Source organism: Crocodylus porosus, unplaced genomic scaffold, assembly GCF_001723895.1.
Source record: "Crocodylus porosus isolate Cpor-Errol unplaced genomic scaffold, CroPor_comp1, whole genome shotgun sequence".
Taxonomy (NCBI): Eukaryota; Metazoa; Chordata; order Crocodylia; family Crocodylidae; genus Crocodylus; species Crocodylus porosus.
The window spans coordinates 7,925,387-7,944,601 of record NW_017728916.1 but is presented as its reverse complement, the minus strand read 5'-3'; the positions used below and the strand labels follow the sequence as shown (position 1 = coordinate 7,944,601).

The 19,215-nt window shown below is 39.6% G+C and overlaps 1 protein-coding gene across 10 annotated transcripts in view; it reads left to right on the top strand.

The window, feature by feature from the left end:
* The window catches only part of KLHL13 (kelch like family member 13), a 107,585-nt gene that overhangs the window by 72,679 nt on the left and 15,691 nt on the right, over nucleotides 1-19,215 (top strand). For 8 of the 10 annotated variants that reach the window (XM_019536384.1, XM_019536380.1, XM_019536387.1 and 5 more), the window contains 4 exons: nucleotides 4,501-4,642; nucleotides 8,942-9,043; nucleotides 9,308-9,440; nucleotides 9,937-10,133. In XM_019536384.1, the coding sequence (XP_019391929.1) occupies nucleotides 4,501-4,642; nucleotides 8,942-9,043; nucleotides 9,308-9,440; nucleotides 9,937-10,133 (574 nt within the window). The remainder of the gene's footprint in view (nucleotides 1-4,500; nucleotides 4,643-8,941; nucleotides 9,044-9,307; nucleotides 9,441-9,936; nucleotides 10,134-19,215) is intronic. The other 2 variants (XM_019536382.1, XM_019536386.1) reach the window with 1 other exon arrangement.

Sequence of the window (19,215 nt, the reverse complement as noted above, 5' to 3'; positions counted from 1 at the left end):
ACTACTTCTATTTAATTTAAAGTAGTGTTAATATTCACATTTGTAACAACTTGTTGTGAAATTGTTGTTGTACGTTATTGCAGTTGCTCTAGCTTTGCCTGTATCAACTTTTTTATCCTGATCAAAGAATGCTATTACTGTACTTCTTATTTAATGACTTCTATTGATCAGAACAATAGAATTAATTAGAAAATGAATTGGCTTTCTCCTGTGCTACTGTGCCTAATCGTGATATACTGTACTTACTATAAAGCGCCAGTCAATATATTTACATTCATTATTACCTAATTAATTATAGGGCTTGGCAGGCCAGTGTTAATGAATACAAATAAAATGCTTTTGGTAACAGTGCCTGAACTATATATACCTTATATTTTTTTACCAGTTCAGTGTTCTATAATGTTGGATGAGTCATGTGTTTCAGGAATGAGTAGCAAAAAAATCACTTTAATGAAAACCTGGTTAATGGACATAATTTAAAGTCAGTTTCAATTTTGACTCGATCTGAAACAAAAAAGAAACTAAATGTTTCTTTCCTTATGGCACGTGTCTTTTGCCTTTACTTTGTGTACTCATATTGGTACTGAAAACATTTAGGAAATGAGCATTATCGCTGTGTGCAGAGATGAGTTTTTAATGCCATGTTAATAAAAAGACTTGCTGCTGTCAGGGTTGGGGCTGGGGACTTGGTCGTTTGGAAGCAGCATTTTTCAATGAGCACTGTGGATGAGGATATCAGGGGCCTGTTTCCAGTCCCTGGTATTAACTTACTTTTAGACCTTGGGCATATTCCAGTTTTTTATTGGCACTGTCTATACAATGGAGAGAGCACTTATTCTTTCTGAAGCATTTAAGGTCTTTTTGCAAGAGGTGCCTCAAGTGCCTCCTCCCCTTTCTGGTGTGAGGCTACGGGAAGGGGCTATCGAATAGGAGCTCAGAGAGAGCTAACTTCTGAAACTCTAAATGACTGGCTGGAAGTTCAGGTGAAACTATATGAAGATAGAAAGTGTTGACTAAGATACAGTTCTGATTGAATGAGCTTGATTTGCTTGGGAAGTAATAAAATACATCTTATGGTTGGCTGGTGTTTTTTGTTTCCTTAATATCCAAGAGATATTCTAGGAAGTAATTTGGTAGTGCCAATAGGTCACCAAATGCCTTTCCAGAGGGTAAAAATTTAGGGTCCTGTAATGTAGCTCAAAGAGTAATATGTACACATTAGCATGATCTGCCAGAGTAATATGTACATATTAGCATGATCTGCCCAAGTTAAAACTGATATTAAAACCTTGACTTTTGTATTTTTTTAGTGTTCAAGCTTACATTTTATAATTTAAGATTTTACTCTGTGTGTGTGTGTGTGTGTGTGTGTGTGTGTGTGTGTGAGAGAGAGAGAGAGATGACTGATAGGAACAAAATGACATACTGCAAACTGCATCTGTATAAAATGAACATGCGAGAATGCTGGTCTGTGGAATAACAGAATAAGGCATTTGTCTTCAGAAGAGCTTAAACTGAGAGCTTTTTGTTCTGTATCTCTATTTTGTCTATATTTGGCTATTATCTCAAAATTAGGAGGCAAAAAGATGAAATCCTTGTAGCTCCCTCCCTTAAACACGCATGCACTCACGCATGCCCCGTGTGCTGTTCAAATAAGTATTTGGACAAAGGTCAAAGATCAGAACATGGTTAAGCAGAAGTTTCCAGATAAAATCTAATGATAACTTTTTCAATTTATAAAATAAATCCTTATCAAAGTAGAGCAATATAGCCAGTGTTAATGAAGTGACTGCTCTGCTTTATCTCTGCAGCTTGAAAGAGAATTTTGCTGTAAAGAGAGTAAACTGTTTGTATAGCTCGGCTCTCATTTGTTATGTTCATGTCAATACACAGCGCATGCTTTAAACCTTGGGGAGGGGGAAAGCAAATCCCCTAGTAGTACACCTTGGGTGCAAATTATTGTACCTCTTGGTTGAGTTACTGTGGTTAGGTTTGCTTTTTTAATTTGCAGCTGTGCTAGCAATGGTGGAAGGATTAGTGGAAACAGTTAACTGTTGTTATGGCCTGTTTTAAAGCCTATGAAGAATGGATGTGGATGTCTTGGTAATTAAAATGTGGTAATGCTCACCAGCACCCTATTAGTAATTATGCTTCCATTATTACTATCACGACAGAAAAAGAGAAAAAAAACGGCTTTCATGGGCAAGGCCTTACCTTTGTTGCAAACCTCATAGTGCATATGTCTGAGTGTCTAGGTTCAGCATGGTGCATTATTGCCAAAATCTTAAAAGCCCTTTAAAAATTTTGGCAAGGAAGTGTTCCTACCTGTCTTTCTAGTTATTTTGTATGGGAGGTGTGAACCTTCTTTCTTTGAGTTGAAATGTTGATTGAAAGTCACTGCTTCTATGGTTATCTTCAGCTTCCAATAAAAATGGCTACATTTCTGTGAAAGGAAATGTAATTTAAAATCGAATCTTCATGATCCTTTGTCCTTCCTGCTACACCAAAAAAAGATCATTCTTTTTGAGAAATGTGGCATAGAAAGTTATGGCTGGCAAATAAAGCCACCTATCACTCAGTCCCATCAGACAGGACAGAGCCAGTTTGCTTGGTTTCTTGTTAAAATGTTCAAGTCATGAACTGAAAACTGTTTCACTTAGTGTCTTGTTAAATGTTACAGAACACCAAACTAGAAACTGCTGCACTCATTTCCCTTGAATGTTTCAACTGTTTGTATGTCCAAGATGAACTTTGGAGTGTAACTTTGAGCAAAATACTCAATGTGAAATATTGCTTTATATTTCTAAAGAAATTTTTCAGTGGGATTTAAATCTTAACTTCTCTTAATTGTAAACTGACTGTACAGTTTTCCTTGCAGAAATGCTTTCACACTTATTGTAATTTGTTCAAATGTGTAATTATTAGGTTACTGCATTTGACTTTAAACATGCCCGCGTTCCTACAGTGTGTGGTGGTGTTACGTCTGTGTACATGAAATCTCTCTGTTTCAAACCCATGTGCATTGTTAGTGATGAAAATGATTTGTCCTGAATCTGCTTTATGGCTGGTTCTAAAAAATAATCATGGGTTTGAATGAACACATGTTAATGCTATCAGAAAAATTCTGAAGTTTCAGAAACTGCTTTAATTAGTCAACTTGAAGCTGCTGTGCTGATGAGAATTTGTTAAAAGCCCTTTTCTTTTCTTAATGGGGCTTCCTCAAGGAAAGAGGAATATGAAAAGTTGGAGCTTCAAAGTTCAGTTTGGCTTGTGGCAATGACATTTTAAGTGATTTCTGAAACTAGTTTGGAGGCCAATGTTTTTACCTGCATGTTATAATCTGTATATTGCTTTTATTTCTGAGATTTGCAGCAATTTTATCCACATTGGTTATGTATTATGAATGCTTGATTTAAGAAAGGGATTTTTTGCATCCTGTGTTCTGTGAGTTAATAATAGGCTTGCAAATTGCTGTAGAAGCATGCAGTGTGCATCCGATTGCTATGGAAGCTTGCAGTGTGCGCTCTGATAACTTATTACATTAAACAAATCAGCAGATACTGAGACTAGCTAATTGTAGTTTAAAGTTGTAATGCCCAGATATTTTACAAACCAAAATATGTTGTTTCTTGGACTATATATAAACTGTGTGCTTAGACCCTTGCATTTGTATATTTTTATTTAAATATAAATAAAACAGCATTTATATAAGTATAGATCTTGGATGTCAGACACATTTTTATAAATTTGTGAAATCACAAGATGAAAGGAGCAAGCCAGCAGCATTGTGGCAATTTAAAACACTGACTTTTTTAAAAGAAATTCCCACTTAATATTTGGCAAATATTTTTTCAGAGGCAGTAATGTCCCCAGATGGTCTGAACCGTTGCGCTGTATGAAAAGGGCTGTTTGATCCATTTGCCTGGGAAGTAGGGGGCTGGACTAGTTGATCCAGAAAGCCCCTTTGAGTTGCATGTCCCTGAGATGTGGTCTGAAGCTTGTGTGCAACTCTATATAAGAAACCTCTTATCGCTTTTTTTCCTCCCATAATCAATCAAGATGGCTTAATCTGTAAAAATTAATCTTTTAAACCCCTAAGAATACCTTTTGCATCAATATTTTCAAATGGCCATTTGATGCACAAATCTGAGAGAGTGCAAAGCATCTTAAACTGAGTTGAAATTCTAATGGAGATAAATTTGTAGGGGAGTATCCAATTCTATATTTTTCTTTTTAAAATTGAATTAGCTCTGTTTTAGACTGCTTATCAAAACTCTTACTGGTCTTTATTGAAAAGCTGAAAAGGGACACTGAAGTATTTAAACTATTCACAACCCATAAACGCATCAGGTTCCCCTTGGGTCGATTTCAGGAATCATAAGGACATGATTCAACTCGCCCCGAAATCAGAAGAACTTTTCCCCCACTCTCGTTTCAGTGTGTACCAATGATTAATGGAAACAGATGTGAATTAAGGTTGTTTTTTTAAAATCTTTTTAGATCTCTGGTGGAAGAGGAAGATCCTCACATGAAAGTGTCTCTCGGTAGCAGCGATATGGGCGTGTCTGCCCATCTACAGTCTTCGAAGACAGGGACCACCAGATTTTTCACCAGCAACACTCACAGTTCTGTGGTACTACAGGTAAGTAGCACCGTGTATTGCCCCGTGTGGTATTGTACCTGTCCTGAGAACGGGTGGTAGGATTTTCACAGGCAGTTGCTGACAAGTGTCCCAGTTCATGTCCCAGTTTACCTCATGGTAACTTGCGTGTGCGCCCGTGCCTATCCCAGTGAGTTTTTGCTACACAAGAAATCTCGTTTTGTCATGAAAAAAGTTTTGTTTTTTTGTTTTTTTTCTTTTACCATTTGAAAATTCGGTCCACATCAGCTGTTGGGACAACCCGACATTTTCCTCTAATTATATTCTTCTTCACTGTTAGCCTTATCTACCAAGTTGAAGTTTACAGAATTGGGCTTTCACTTTCTTTTGATGAAAGTCAGTTTTTATTTAGCTGCCTTTTTTTAGTCTCACCTTTCTGAACCTTGCTAAAGATATCAGAAGGAGAATTCCATGTTCTTCTCCTTGCATTCCTATAGCTCACGCGTATCAGTTGGCAGGACAATTTCATTATTTAATCCATCCACACACTGCTCTCCATTAATGCTGTTTTAGCAGCAATCTGTGCCTTCCCTTTGCTTTGGACAATGCAGTGTTTGACCCATGCATAAAGCCACTGTTGGGATTCCTGCACTTTCTCCAGGTGCAAAGATTTTTCCATTATCCTCTGAGGTCTGTTAATATGCCACCTCATTTATTTTTTTTAAGAATCATTGCACCTATCTTCTGCAGGCATATGTGTGTGAAATGGCTTTTAGTTTATCTCGTCTGGCATGTGCAGCTACAGAAAAATAATTATATTAAATTCACTTATTTGGTTTAAACCATATTGTTTTCAGTATGTACATTGCACATTATACACCCAACTGTACCTGATGCAGTACAGGGTGTACTGGCTTTAACTTTAAAATGTCAGAAGTAAGCACCCTTCAAAAATTGTTCCCTTCTTATAGATGAACACAACTGTTAACATATACTTGTCTCTTGGGTGTATTCTTCAGAACTAAGGGATCTAATTTAAGATGAATACATTGGTAGTCTTAACTTGTCAGTCTTACCTGCAATACGTTTATCTTGAGATATGCAGTGTTCACTTTGACTTTCCTTTCCTTACTATCTAAAGCAAACTGACCTTGAAGTGTAAGATTATCTTATTGCAAATATTTACACAACCAGATAGTGATTGGTGCGCTTACTGTTAAACTTGCTAATTGCTTTATGAACTTGGGTTAGTGTTTGCAGTAGGATAACCAACAGCAGTGTTCAAAGACTTTTAAAAAAGATCTCCCAAGAATTAAGTGTAAAGAAGAAAAAATGGTTGATGTACATTAAAACCTTCTGAAACTGTAATTATAAGGCAGTGTATGGAGTTTGTAAGCTTTTTCATGCCCTGCATTTCCTATTGCCAGCCTTCCAGCCTAGAAACCTTGCTTCAGAGAGGAGAATCACTTCAGTTGTTCCAGCAATTGGAGTATGTGCTTAGAGCAGAATTCTGAGTCCCAGCAGCTCTAGAGGATGGTGATGGGTTGCAGGTCTCAGGTCAACTTGCCTGGACAGGGTTGTACATTTGTCAGGTGCTTTCACTAATATCACTGGAAGTATCCTTACCCCCTAACAAAGAAGGGGTCAGACACGCCTGTATTTCAACGACTTCCGGCAGGGTAAAGGCTCTTCTCCCTCCTCCTTCTCCACAGATGAGAGACTCCTTCATTGTAAACCCTTGTTTTGATTTGTTATGGTTGCAATAAAGCGGGTTTGCGAGACAGACCCCGGCCTGTACCTCTGGCATCTTGGAATCTGAGTACAGCATTTTCACATGGCTGCTGCTCCCTCATATGTTTTGAAACACCCACAGACTTCTTGTTGGGGATGCTGTGAATTGGTAACATATCACCTCTGATTGTTTTTAAGTAGGAGAAGTTTTTTTGCAGTGATTATGTGTAGGAGTGAACAGTTTGGTGCAAGGTGTAAATGAATTAAACTGAAACACACAACTCTAGAGTAAGTGCTCACGTTGTATCTACTTCCACATGGAGAAGTGGTTTGGCCAAAACTAACTCTTGTGGTGGTGACAACTCTTTAAACCTGGGCTCTTGCCTTCTTTGGACTAAATTCTGCTTTTGTCTGGTAGGTCACCCAAACTCCCATGGTAATGACTTCTCTTTGGCTGATAAGTTTAATCCTCTCACAGACACCTGAGGCTCTAAAGTGCCAAACTGTACAAAGTGCCTCATCTTTGTTCTGATTTCTGCTAGAATTCAAACCTGAAACCCACACAGTCCTGTCAGTCTCTGAGTACAAATTTACTCAGGGCATGTCTACATGAACAGGCTAGGGGGGCGTAATTTAACATCTTAACTACTTGGGAGTAATGGCTTATGTATGAGCTCTTGCCCTGTGTGGAAGAGCTTGTTCCTCAGTGGAACTGGGATAAGTTATCTTGTATTTACCGCAGAAGACAGGGTATGTGGTTAATGTGTTATAAATTTGCACCGGAGGCTCCAGTCATAGCAACTTGCTTGTGTTCTCATAGCCTCACATGGGATGATTCCCTGAAGAATTCATTTCTGTTCTAACATTTGTTGATAGTGCAGATAAATAGCTCACAAGGTTTTTTCAGACAAACCCGAAGTAGGACTTTTCTGTGACTTATAATGAGAGCACCAGTAGTTGCCATTTTCCTCCATCTGGTATTCCTTGTCCTCCACACTTTGGAATAGAGCAAACTGTTCTAAACTTTATTTCCAAGTCTCTTAAGGGTTTCTAGTGAGCTCCAAGAGATGCAAGGCAGTGCCATAGTCACTTGCTGGAAAATCGCCTCTTCCTGAAGCTTTTACAAAACCAAAGTTAACCTCCTGGAAGGATTTCCCTCGAGGCAGAACCAAGGTTACTGACATGAGTAAATTGATTACCTTCCCATGGGAAGGCATCTTGAGCTATAAAGATCCCCACAGTCAGACAGTGGATTCAGTGCTATAAAGGGCCCTCAGAGAAGCAGAAAGGTGGTGTGCAGGTTGCTGTGTCTTCAGTTCCCAGTTTTATCAGAAAGTGACTTCAATCATCAGTTCTGTAGCAGAGAGACTTTTACTTCATTTGCAAGTATGGCAGCCAGTGCTGCAGCAGGTAGCTCTGTTTGAAGACTAGCAGAGCTTTTTTCCCTTTAGATTCTACTCTTGAAAGAATGAATCTTCTACCCTTAATGTCTGTTATCTCCAGGGGCTAGCTTCAGAAGGTTTGGTGTAAAGGCTACAGGGACACATCATGGGATTCACTGAAATGCATTGATTTGGTTGTTGAAAGTAGTGGAAGGGCTGGTTTATAATTAGTGGATTGTCCAAAATGCTAACTCAGCAAAAGTGGTCCAGTTTGACCCTGCCTCGGGAGTCAGAAATCACACTACATGCTTATAGTTTGGAGCTTAAAGATGTCCTGGTGCCTCTGTGACCTGCCCAAGTTGTTGGGTCCGTTTTGGAGATGGGAAGACCCCAAGCTCCCAGACAGACCCGCTCCATTGGGTGTTCTTCAGATATGCCCAACTCGCTGCCATACCCGGAGGCAGCTGAAGGCTGACCGTGCGAGTGGTTGTGGTGCTGCTTTGCTTTTGCCTGGTAGGGACCAGTTAGAGCAGTTGCCCACGAAGAAGTGGCAGGCGTTGGCTCTACACCTCCCTCACTCCAAAGGGATTGGAGCCCACATCTCCCACTTCCCAGGAGAGTCAGCTAACCATTGGGTACCTCTTCTGTTCAAGCTGGACTTCTTGACAGATGTGCATGCCAGCATCATGTGGCCAGATCAAACAAGCAAAGAGAAAAATTGCTCTGTAACGTAGTGGTTATAGCACTTCTCTGGGTGGGGGGAGAAGAGAATCTCCCAATACTGAGCTTTTTCATGCCTTTTTGCATTATATAATCATTTGTTTAAAAAATGAAAAATTACTTCAAGACTTTTAATAAAGATTGGTCCAGTTTGTAAAGGTTGTTTACATACCTTATTTTATTCTTCTGTCCTTATAAATTCTAAAAAATTGCTGTGTTGGGATAAAGGAAGAGGGTGCTAGTCCTTGCCCTGCATGAATGGAGCCAGTGATGATTAATCTTTAAATATACCCAAGGCTGGTTTGTCCTGAGAAACCCTTTCTTAAGGTGTCATTATAATCTGAGATCCAGTTTATTGTTGTTGGGCGCTCTGACTTCTCAGCAAATGGGACCTACATCAGAAATACTAATACACTGGGGAGATTTACATTATAAACCTTGATAATAAAAATTGACCAAGATGCTAGTTGGGTAAAACTCGCCCTTTCTTCCCTTCCCTAACCTCAAGTTGCAGCATCTCACACACTCTTGGGCTGTACAGTACATTGAAAAGACCAGTATGGAACAGAAAATATACCTGGGACAGACATGCATCCTGCATTTGTCTAAGATAAGTATTTTTTAAAGATGATTCTGATCCAAAAAATCTATGCCTACCTCATTATAAAAAAGTGTCTGTGCGTACTTCTGTGTATATGTAAGGACATCAGATTGTGATAGAATGGAAATCCAGAACTTAATCTGATGTTTCAAATAATTACCAGGGAGTATAAGTATTGAAAATGAAATAAATTTACTTAAAGCAAACGCAACAACCTACTGTACTGTCACTTCTGTTTGAATAGTCCGTTCAAATTTCTATTTTGTTTTGTAGGGTTTTGACCAACTGCGAATAGAAGGCTTGCTTTGTGATGTGACATTAGTACCAGGAGATGGTGATGAAGTTTTTCCTGTTCATAGAGCTATGATGGCATCAGCTAGTGATTATTTCAAGGCTATGTTCACAGGTAATGCTTTTATTCCTGTCATATGTATATACAGGGCCTAATTAATTCTTTAGCGGGCCCTAAACAAATAAACTCATGGACCCCGGGCCCGTCCAGACCTCCCTTCCTACCCTGGTGCTAGGAAGCAGCTGCAGCAGGGGCAAGGCCAGTGGAGAGGAGGGGAAGAGAGGCAAATGGGGTGACCAGGGCCCCCCTGCAGCTCAGGACTCTAGGCATGTGCCTAGTTGCCTATACATTAATCCGACCCTGCATATGTATGGTTATTTCTTAAATTATTCTAATTTGGACTTCCGGTTGTTAAATATTCCAGTCGGTATTTAAACTACATCCTAAATTTTGTGCACTGTTGTAGGTAATATCATCATAACTAAATTCAGTTAAAGAGTTACATTTTTTTTAAGTTAAGCTTATATAACTTCTTTAATATTACAAACAGAAATTCATTAAACTATCTAATCTGGATACCCATTTTAATTTATCTCATTATAATTCTTAGGTGGAATGAAGGAGCAAGATTTAATGTGCATTAAGCTCCATGGTGTGAACAAAATAGGTTTAAAGAAGATTATTGATTTCATTTATACTGCAAAACTTTCTCTCAACATGGACAACCTTCAGGACACTCTTGAAGCTGCCAGTTTTTTGCAGATTTTACCCGTTTTGGACTTCTGTAAAGTGTTTCTTATATCTGGGGTAAGACATTTTGATCTGATACAAATTTCATCTGATGTTTAAAGTTCTGATATTTTTTTAAGGTACAGCAATTGTATTATAATTGTGCATAAGGAACTTAAGTGTATTCCTGCAGATAACTTTGTGTTTGGATTTAATTATTACTCTAAATTTAAAGGAGCTGCAGAAAACAAAACTTCAATACATATCTCTAATCAAAGAAGGCCTTTGGTTACATGTATACCATATTCAAACATTTTTAAGCTTAATGTGAACTAGAAACTTACATCGAAGTCGCACAATTGCTGATTAATTTCTTACTGGATTGCTTAGTTGGGGCTCTTGTATTTGTATCTTAGCATAAAAAACCTTGATTTCAGTTGCAGTAATTAATTATTTGTTATACAAAGAAATAACTACTAACTTAAGTGTTTTATATAAGATCTTTTGTGGAGAATGAAGCATGTAATTAGACATGGTCATTTACAACATTGTCCTTTATGAATCAGTGCAGATACAACTATCCTTTAAACAAAGCATAGTATATTGGGTACAGGAACTAGTTAGGGAATGCTGTAATAATGCTAATTAGATGAAGTTCAGTGGTGACTACCATGTATCTTTTCACAGTATAAAGGAACAAAATCTACCCTGAATTTACACTGATGAATGTTTTGCTGTAGTGACCTTGATAACAATTTATAAGAGAGGAACCTTTATAGAAGTTAGTAACACTCCATCCTCTCCCACCAAGTAAGGCTTATTGAAATGGGGATAAATGTAGAGCTTAAGCCCATAGGGATCACCTTTAAAGTTTTTAATTAAAGTATAGCTCGTGCACATGTACACTGGAGATATAGCAAGGTACAGCATATTTGCAGCTTACAAAGTAATCCTGTGTTCTTATTTAGTTGGAGTTGCCATAACAAAAGTGAAATACAATAGAACGTATGTTCTCAGCACTAATGGCTAAATACAAAGCCCTCAATGCATGGTGCCCCAAGACGGGCAAGGTTTTTCCCCTTTTCCTGAAGTTCCTTCATCATGGGCTTGTCTGCAGTGGAAATGTGAATGGCATGTTTAAAACATTGCAGGCACTTTCACACTGCCAGCACTCAGCACAGACAAAGGAAGACTATTTAAAATGGGAGGTGGGAGGAACAGAAATGGTAGGACTGCCAAGCTGGAAGAAATCTTGGCAGACTCTTTAGTCCATCTCCCTGCACTGAAGCAGGGTCAAGGATGCCTAGGACAGCCCCCCCAAAATGTTAGTTGCCCCTGTTCTTTAAACCTCCTGTGGCAGGAGAATCTACAGTGCAAGGGTTTCAAAGTTAAAACGCTTTCTTCTCCAGGCAGGCAGAGGCTGTGTCTGCAGCTGGGAAATGAGATGTCTCTGAAAACACATTGGCCATTTCTGCACTGAAAAGGCTGCTCTTTAACAGGCGTTACTCCTGCTTAAAATCCCACGGTGATCATATTGCTAAGTTCAGGTAAATCCCAGCCTCTCTGGTAGGCTTTGCCCTACCTGTTAACATGTTGGGACCACAACTTCTACTGACCCATGCCTGGGATTTGCTACATTGACTAGCACATCTACAAAAACCCCCCAAAACAAAACACCTCTTTTTTGTGACTACAAGGATACGGAAGTTGAAGGACCTTTCTGTCTCAGGGTAGCAATCTTCTGGCTAACAGGCAGAACTGGCTTGGGGAGGGGTTTGCAGCTTATCCTTGGCCCAACAGTGCCTGGGATTTTTATTAAAACTCTTATTTTGCATTGATCCCCAGAGGGTCTGATCAGGTTCCAGTGGCACTATTGCTATGCAGGAGCAGGACTAGTTGCTGCCTGGACTTCGCAGGCGTGCTCCGAGATCCCTTTTTACAGGAGTTGAGGGAGGGAGCTCTGGTGATAGGTTGTGCAAAACAAATATTTGAGGGCTTATTCTGTTTCATCCAGAGGTGCTCTTTGGACTGTGTTGTGACCTGATCGATGACATGCTAGTTGGGTAAGGACCCGTGTTCTTCACTTGACAAATTCTTGCATCTTATATCTCAGAGACCTGCTCTATTCTGTGTATGTAGGTGATGTCTACAAAGCACAAAGTTGATTTCCATGCCTTCCTTCAGATTGCTCTCCAGTATTTGGCATTTGAAACATTGGCTCGTCACAAAATTGGCAGAAACAAACATCAGGAAAATCTCATTGATTGTCCTGCTAGGTAGAAGAATAATTTGGTACTTAAGGGCATGTTATGATAGTGCAAATTCTGACAGCGTACTAAGCGAAGGGGAGTACAATGACATTAACTGGAATTGAGTTTCTCTCTTCCATGAGGCACAGGGTCATTGCTGATGAAACTTACTCAAGGGACTGCGAACCAAGGAAAAGTGGATGTTTTGCATGGTGAGCAAGTAGGAAGAGCATTGGTGGCTAAGAGTGCATTGACAAATTTCCTGTAGGGGTGTGCATGTGCCCTTGAGTTTTTTCCATATTTAAATGTTGTTGAGTTAAAATATTCTTCATTGTTCTCTGTACTGGTTTGTAATGGTACAAAAAGCCACCACCAGCTCTTCAGTGGAGCAGCCTATACAAGCTTGTTAAAATAGTAAAGGCTCCATCTCTGATGCATGGTACTGAGGGGAAAGCATTGTCTTATTCTAGAGTCCTGAAAATATACTGCTAATTCTCAATCCAATCCCCTCCTGTCTCATAGCTGTTAATTATTTTATGTCAGGATTTATGAGCATATAACCGACATTATGCACAAGATACTGCTTTTATTTGCTTGCTAAGCTTCTATCTAAGTGGAAAGTTATTAGTGTTTCAGTCTGTCCTTTTAGTTATGGCAATAGAGGTGTGTGTGTGTGTGTGTGTGTGTGTGTGTGTGTGTGTGTGTGTGTGTGTGTGTGTGTGTGTGTGTGTGTGTGTGTGTGTGTGTGTGTGTGTGTGTGTGTGTGTGTGTGTGTGTGTGTGTGTACACACACTCACAGGAACGCTTGCCTGCAGAATTTAGACACAAGAAATTGATTTAACTCTGAAAGTAGATACTTTATTAGGTTCTTTTCTATTATGACCCTATCTACCCTGGAGCTTGTATATAAGTTTGAAGGCTTTTTATTTTTTTTAAGGAATGTGCTAGCATAACACTTTATATCCATCCTGAATGTTATTGAGCGTGGTTACCAACCTTGCTATGTAATGGCGTCATTATAGTCTAGGCAGCACTTTTTTTTTTTTATTATAACTGGTTTTGTGGCTGTTTTTCACTGCAGACTAAAACATATGAACTGCATCTTCCAAGTACAGCAGGAGAGCTGAGGGGTTCAGAGGTTCATACCCCCTTCTGTCCTTCCCCTACTCCAGATGTCACTTGTAGAGGCTGGCTCCCCATTTCTGTATTCAAATAAATTTGGGGATCCATTCCTCAGAATAACAGATGTCCCTGCAAAAGAGATGGTTTTTTCTTGGATTTGGCTCTTTCACTCAACCAGGCATTGGCATCCTTCCTTGCCTTCCTCCCCTGCTTTGTCTTTGGGGGGGCTGGCTGGAGTAAGAAGATGTCCCACTACCTGCTTTTGCTTTTCCAGAACCTCTGGCGTGGTTTCTTCTAAACCACAAAGGTCTTTGCCCTACAGCAGCAGGATGGGAGCTGAATGAATCCTTCAGCTTAACTCAAAGAAATGCTGCTTATATTGTATTGTGTTTCTCTGGAAACCCTCTGTGGGGCTGGAGAAAGGGCCCTTAGGGAAAAGATTAATGGGGGGGAGGGACACAAACCACACGAACCAGGAACACAAATAAAGAAAATATCTTCTCCTTTTTATCTCGCTCTAGCTTGCTCCCTACATTATTCTAGAATCTAAATTACCCATTTTAATCTTTCCAGGTACTTAGTTTGAGCAGTTCAGCTGCACATTTCTTGTAAGGTTCTTTAAAACCAAAGGATTAATGTTGAATGTTTCTTACTGATCCTGCAGACCTCAGGGCTTTGCTGTGTAACACTTCTGCTCATTTCCAGATTTACAAATCGGACCTGGATCCTGTAGGGTGCCTGCACTGTTTTACACATTGGTTAAAAACTGGTGTCGTTAATCCTGAGGCCGCCAATGCATGAAACAGTTAAAGCAGCACACTTAGTGTGGAGTGCAGTGGTGCAGCTGTGAACTACTCTCCTAATTTAGAGACAAGCTATACCATGTATACAGATACTGTATACCAGTATAAACTTGTATATACTGATTTAACTCCTTTAGTAAATGCTCTTTATTGCACCTTCAAATAAAACGTTTAAATTGGTAGAAAGCTGTCTGTATCGGGCTGTGCCTGATGTAAAGATGAATGAAAGACCTTCAGCTTGCAGGCTGAATGTTTCTGTCTTTCTCGCTCATCTTACCACACTATTTAAAAAAACCCTAACAATTGGGAACTTTGTAAATCTGTTCAGGTTTGGCTTCTGCTGGAAGAAAGATGGGATAACTGATGTTTTTTTCTGAGTGTAGCTGAACAAGAGAAATGCTGTTCTGAGACAGGGTGACTCTACTTCCCCCCTTGTTAAACTGGCTGTCTCGTCCTCTAATTAATCTTATTAGGATGTTTTCTCAGAAAAGCTTTTCCTTGTTCAGGTTCTTTTCCTTTGTGTCTAGTTAGTTTATTAAACTGCCTAAGCATGTTTGCCGCCTTAATGTTAATTGTCTGCATACACTTCTCAAAAGCTAGCCAAAAGCATTTAGAATGAAAGGGAGAGGGATTTGCATAAAGAGCAGTGGTTGAGTATTTGTTACTCTTCATTCCTAAGATTACCCATAATACATTACTTTTGACAAAACTTCACTTTTAACTTCGACGTTCATCACGTTATACCAGTTTCACTCCATTCTTAACTTGCACTTCTCATAAGTCTGCTGTTCTTTCTTGAGTCGAGCGAGGCATGCAAAGTAGCACCGACTTAACCTTTGTTGGAAACATACCTTTCTTTTAACAGATCTAGGATGTATTAATTATTAGTCACTTTATGCAAAGCACGAAGTAACTACATGCCTTCATAACGCAGTGTAGGGAAATGGTAATAAATGTTTATAAAGCCAGGTATAAACATAATGTGAGAGCTGATTTTTGTGTAAAAACAGTGAGATATAACATTTTATGACCTGCATCTGTTTTCTGAAATGTGGATCTAGCAAAGGCAAGACTGTTACAAGCTGAGATGTCCGTAATCCTTTTTAACTAGGAAGTGGATCGGGCAGTTCTACAGTTTGTTATTCCATGAAATCGATTAAAAATAATGATCCAATGGCACAATTAAACATACCATGTCAGGATACCTTTTGGGATCTGTATGGGCATTATTTAAAGTTTGTTAAAGGTGAAATTAAAATTGCAATAACTCAAATATAAACAATGGCCAAATAATTTTTAAAATTATTTTTTTACATCTGCTTTTGAGGATTACTCTGTAACATCGGACTTGTCAGCAACCGAAGGAGCTCACTGTTCTAATAATCTGCGTAGATCTGCTCTGCAGCAGAGCTGTCTTGGCCTGTGACTTTTTCCACATCTCATAAGCTGAGCAAGGTTGGCATGTCTATATTTAGGCAGGAGATCTCCAAGGCAAACCTGTAGTTATTTGGGGTACGTCTGTGCTGCAGTGACTGCAGTATGACTTGGACAAACCCAAGCCAGAATAAATCAACTTTTCGGTTACCAAGAGCAAGGGAGAACAAAAAAGAAAAAGGAACACACATTGAATAAAAGGATGATCATAAATGTATGCTAATGACAAAAAAATACCTTAATTGTGATAGTTAGGCTTTCTTTTAGTGCTTCCTTTTAGGTTTGTAGATCCTGTAAGAAGCCAGTCCCTTTCCCCACTGAAAAACCTTAATACAGCTTTAGTAAGATGTCTGTAGTATTTCTTGTGTTGGTATTAAGTGCTTGTAGTTTTCTAGAAATGTTGCAACTAATTAGAGCTGGTTAAAGATATAAAATTAAATGTATATAGCCAGTTAAAATTGTGAAAGTGTATTTTGCAGGGCTGAGTTGAATGACAGGGTACACATGGCAAATTTTGTTGCAGCTTGAATCAGAGCACAAAATGACAAATCTAGCTAAAAAAGTTACATTACTCAAACATAGGCTGTATTAAAGTAGGTGATGCATCATCCTCTAGTTAAACAGAGTGTTCCTCAAACCAGGAAAACTATCGTCTTAGCCTTCCCTTCAATGAAACAAATGATAGGTCTTTTATGCATTGCAGTAAGTACTTTCAATGAGGGAAGGAGGTCTCAAAGTTGGATAGGAGCTTTTCTTCTCAGGATTGCTTGGAGCGAGGTGAGGAAGCCTGAAGTGGAGCAGGATGGTTGGGTGGTTTGGTGGGAGTGTGAGATCTAACCATTGTGCCAGGTGAGCGAGCCGTACAGCAAAACCGTGTGGTCTTTGAAGCTGACAGCTCTTAGGGGATGGAAATGCCTGTTGTAAGTGGTCTACCTGGCTAAGGATAGACCAGACTCTAATCCCCGAACTTCCATAATGTGCATATGGTGCCTTTACATGGCAGCCCCAACAAAAAGTGGGAGGAAAAGACCTTGAGATCATGATCCTAAGTTCAGTGCAGAGGTATACCGCATCGAAAGGTTTTAGCTGCTTTTTGCCCTATTGTAACAGGTGGGAGTTGGTCATTAAGTACATTGAGTATCTGGGCCTGAGGATTTAAGATTTTTATGCCCCAGTTATCACGTATTGTTCTTTAGTAACCCCAGAGCCCTCATACCTGTTCTTTTGTTCCCTTGTCCATCTTTAGTTTCTATACCTGGATACGATTTCCCCCTCCCCCCCCATTTGGTACTTGTTGGAGCTCTCTACCATTTTTTCTCTTTTCTAAGCCATGCAACTGTGAAAGGATCTTCTTGCCACTTTAGCAAGGGAGAAGACTTCTTTCTCCAGCTTTTAACTACTTTTCTCAGTAACATATTGCAGCCCTTCACCCGCCGCTACCTTGCTGTGCTCCTTTTAAAAGTGCTTCCCAGTGTTTACTGAAAGTTTCAGCCCCTTGGTAGGAAGTTAACATTATAAACAAACTATTTTGCTGTTAGCAGTGCTCGTCAAAAGTGAGGAATGTTTACTTGGTATGAACTGTCCCTCCGCTCCTCTCAGTGGGGTTGCTTATCTGTTTGCCCAATTATAGCCTTTATCTGCTTGAGCATAAGATATATTTGCTAGAAATAAGCTCTTCTGCAAAAGAGATCTTGCACTTTGTTGGAGGCTGTTTGCCTTTCAGCTCTTCCATTAACTCCAAAGGGGGTGCTAGGACTATTGCTGGGGCTACTCCTTTGCCTGATAATGAGCGTCAGGCTCTTCGCTGTCATGCAGAACTAACGTTTTGTGTGTATCATAGGTATAGTAGACCAGCAGAAAATGAAAAGCAACTTAAATTACCATTTAAATGAAATGCTAGAATATCTTTCTTTGTATCTAAGCAACATCTGAAAAATTACGTTTCTGTACCATAACTTGTCCAATTTTTGAACATTTTTGTGCTAGTCATTATTAGATTTCTTGCTGTTTGTCAGTCATTTTTCTTCATCTTCAAGCCAAGTTATATTTTAGAAAACAATAATTGTAAATCAAACTAGGATTATTCTGGGCAGTATAATGTAGCCTGGTAATTTGATAGCTATCTCAGTGTGCAGTAAAATTGACAAAAATTGCACTTTTGGCAAGGAAAGTAGTTTTTAAGAAAACATTTAACGTTTTAATCAGAATGGAAGTGAATGAGGGAATTCATTTGCTAGCAACCCAAGCACAGAAATTTGCACAAGTCCATGAACGTGGGTTGGGAATAACTGATCAAAATGCTCCAGAGTCTGACATATGCTGACATTACAACAGATTCAATTTGGACCAAGTAATCAATCAATTTAGAGCTGTAATTTTAAACATCAGAGTCTATAAGATATACAGAGTAATATACTTGATTTTTAACATAAAGGAGTTTATACATTTTTCAAAGACTTGCAAAAAACTTCATCCATGTATATATGATTTAGTGTAAATCCTGCCAGCTTGCCACATATTTATAGAGTTAAAAAGTGATTACAGAGATGTGTATTCCTGGAGGCTAATAGACTATGGAGTCTTTCACTTCTGTGAAGGCATCCTGGCATATGAATGAAGGTTATCATCTGGTGACTCCCCACTGGCCCGTGAGAACTGATGTATTATTCTTAAACTGGATCCTAATGAACAAAAGCTACCATCACCGCTGCAGCAACTAGACTTGCAGAGTTTTTGGATAATTGAATGGCAGTGTTATAACTTGGAAATAACCTACACATTGGTTAGACCCCCCCTCCACTTGAAACAGTAAAAGAGAAGAGTAAACGCAACTAAGTTCCCAATATAATTCTTTTATTATTGACAGGAAGAGAGTCCTGGAGAAAGCCCATGTCCTCTGGGACTCACCTGGGGCATTGCAGTCCTCCTACCCCCAAGCATTCAGAAATGATGAGTGAGGCTCCAAAATATCAGCCTTTGTGGGCCTGTTTCCAAGTCTTTTAAGCTGCTGATGTGTCCAAGTTTTCTTCCTCCAGCCCTGGGGTGAGGACCAGCCAGCGTGCTGTCCTGGGAGCCATGCAGAGTCAGCAAGCTTGCTGTGCAGACACCTTGAGTTAATCATCTGGGAAATGCTGAGGACAGGGATGTGAGTCACAGATCTGCCACATCTGCACTTCTCCCTCAGGGATGCAGGGAGGCAGTGCTAAAGGTGCCTACCTGTGCTTTCTCTTACAAAGGACTGAGCAGTGTTCACTCCTTTAGTTTAAAACAGGAGTGGAGGAGTGAGTGCTGGTGCCCTAGTGTCATGGTTAGAGTGCTTGCCCAGGATAAGGGAGACCCAGACTTAATTCTTTCCTTGATTTGGGGGGTTTCAAACCCACAGCTCCCACTTCCCAGGGGAGTACACTCACCACCAAGTCATGCTGGATTGGGAGCAGTTTTGACCACTCCTTTTCAAGTCAAAATGGGACCGCTGCAGAAAAGATGGAAGACTCATTGGCCAGAGACTGCAAGAGTCGGCATGACTCCAGCCAAGTGGTTAGTAGACTTACT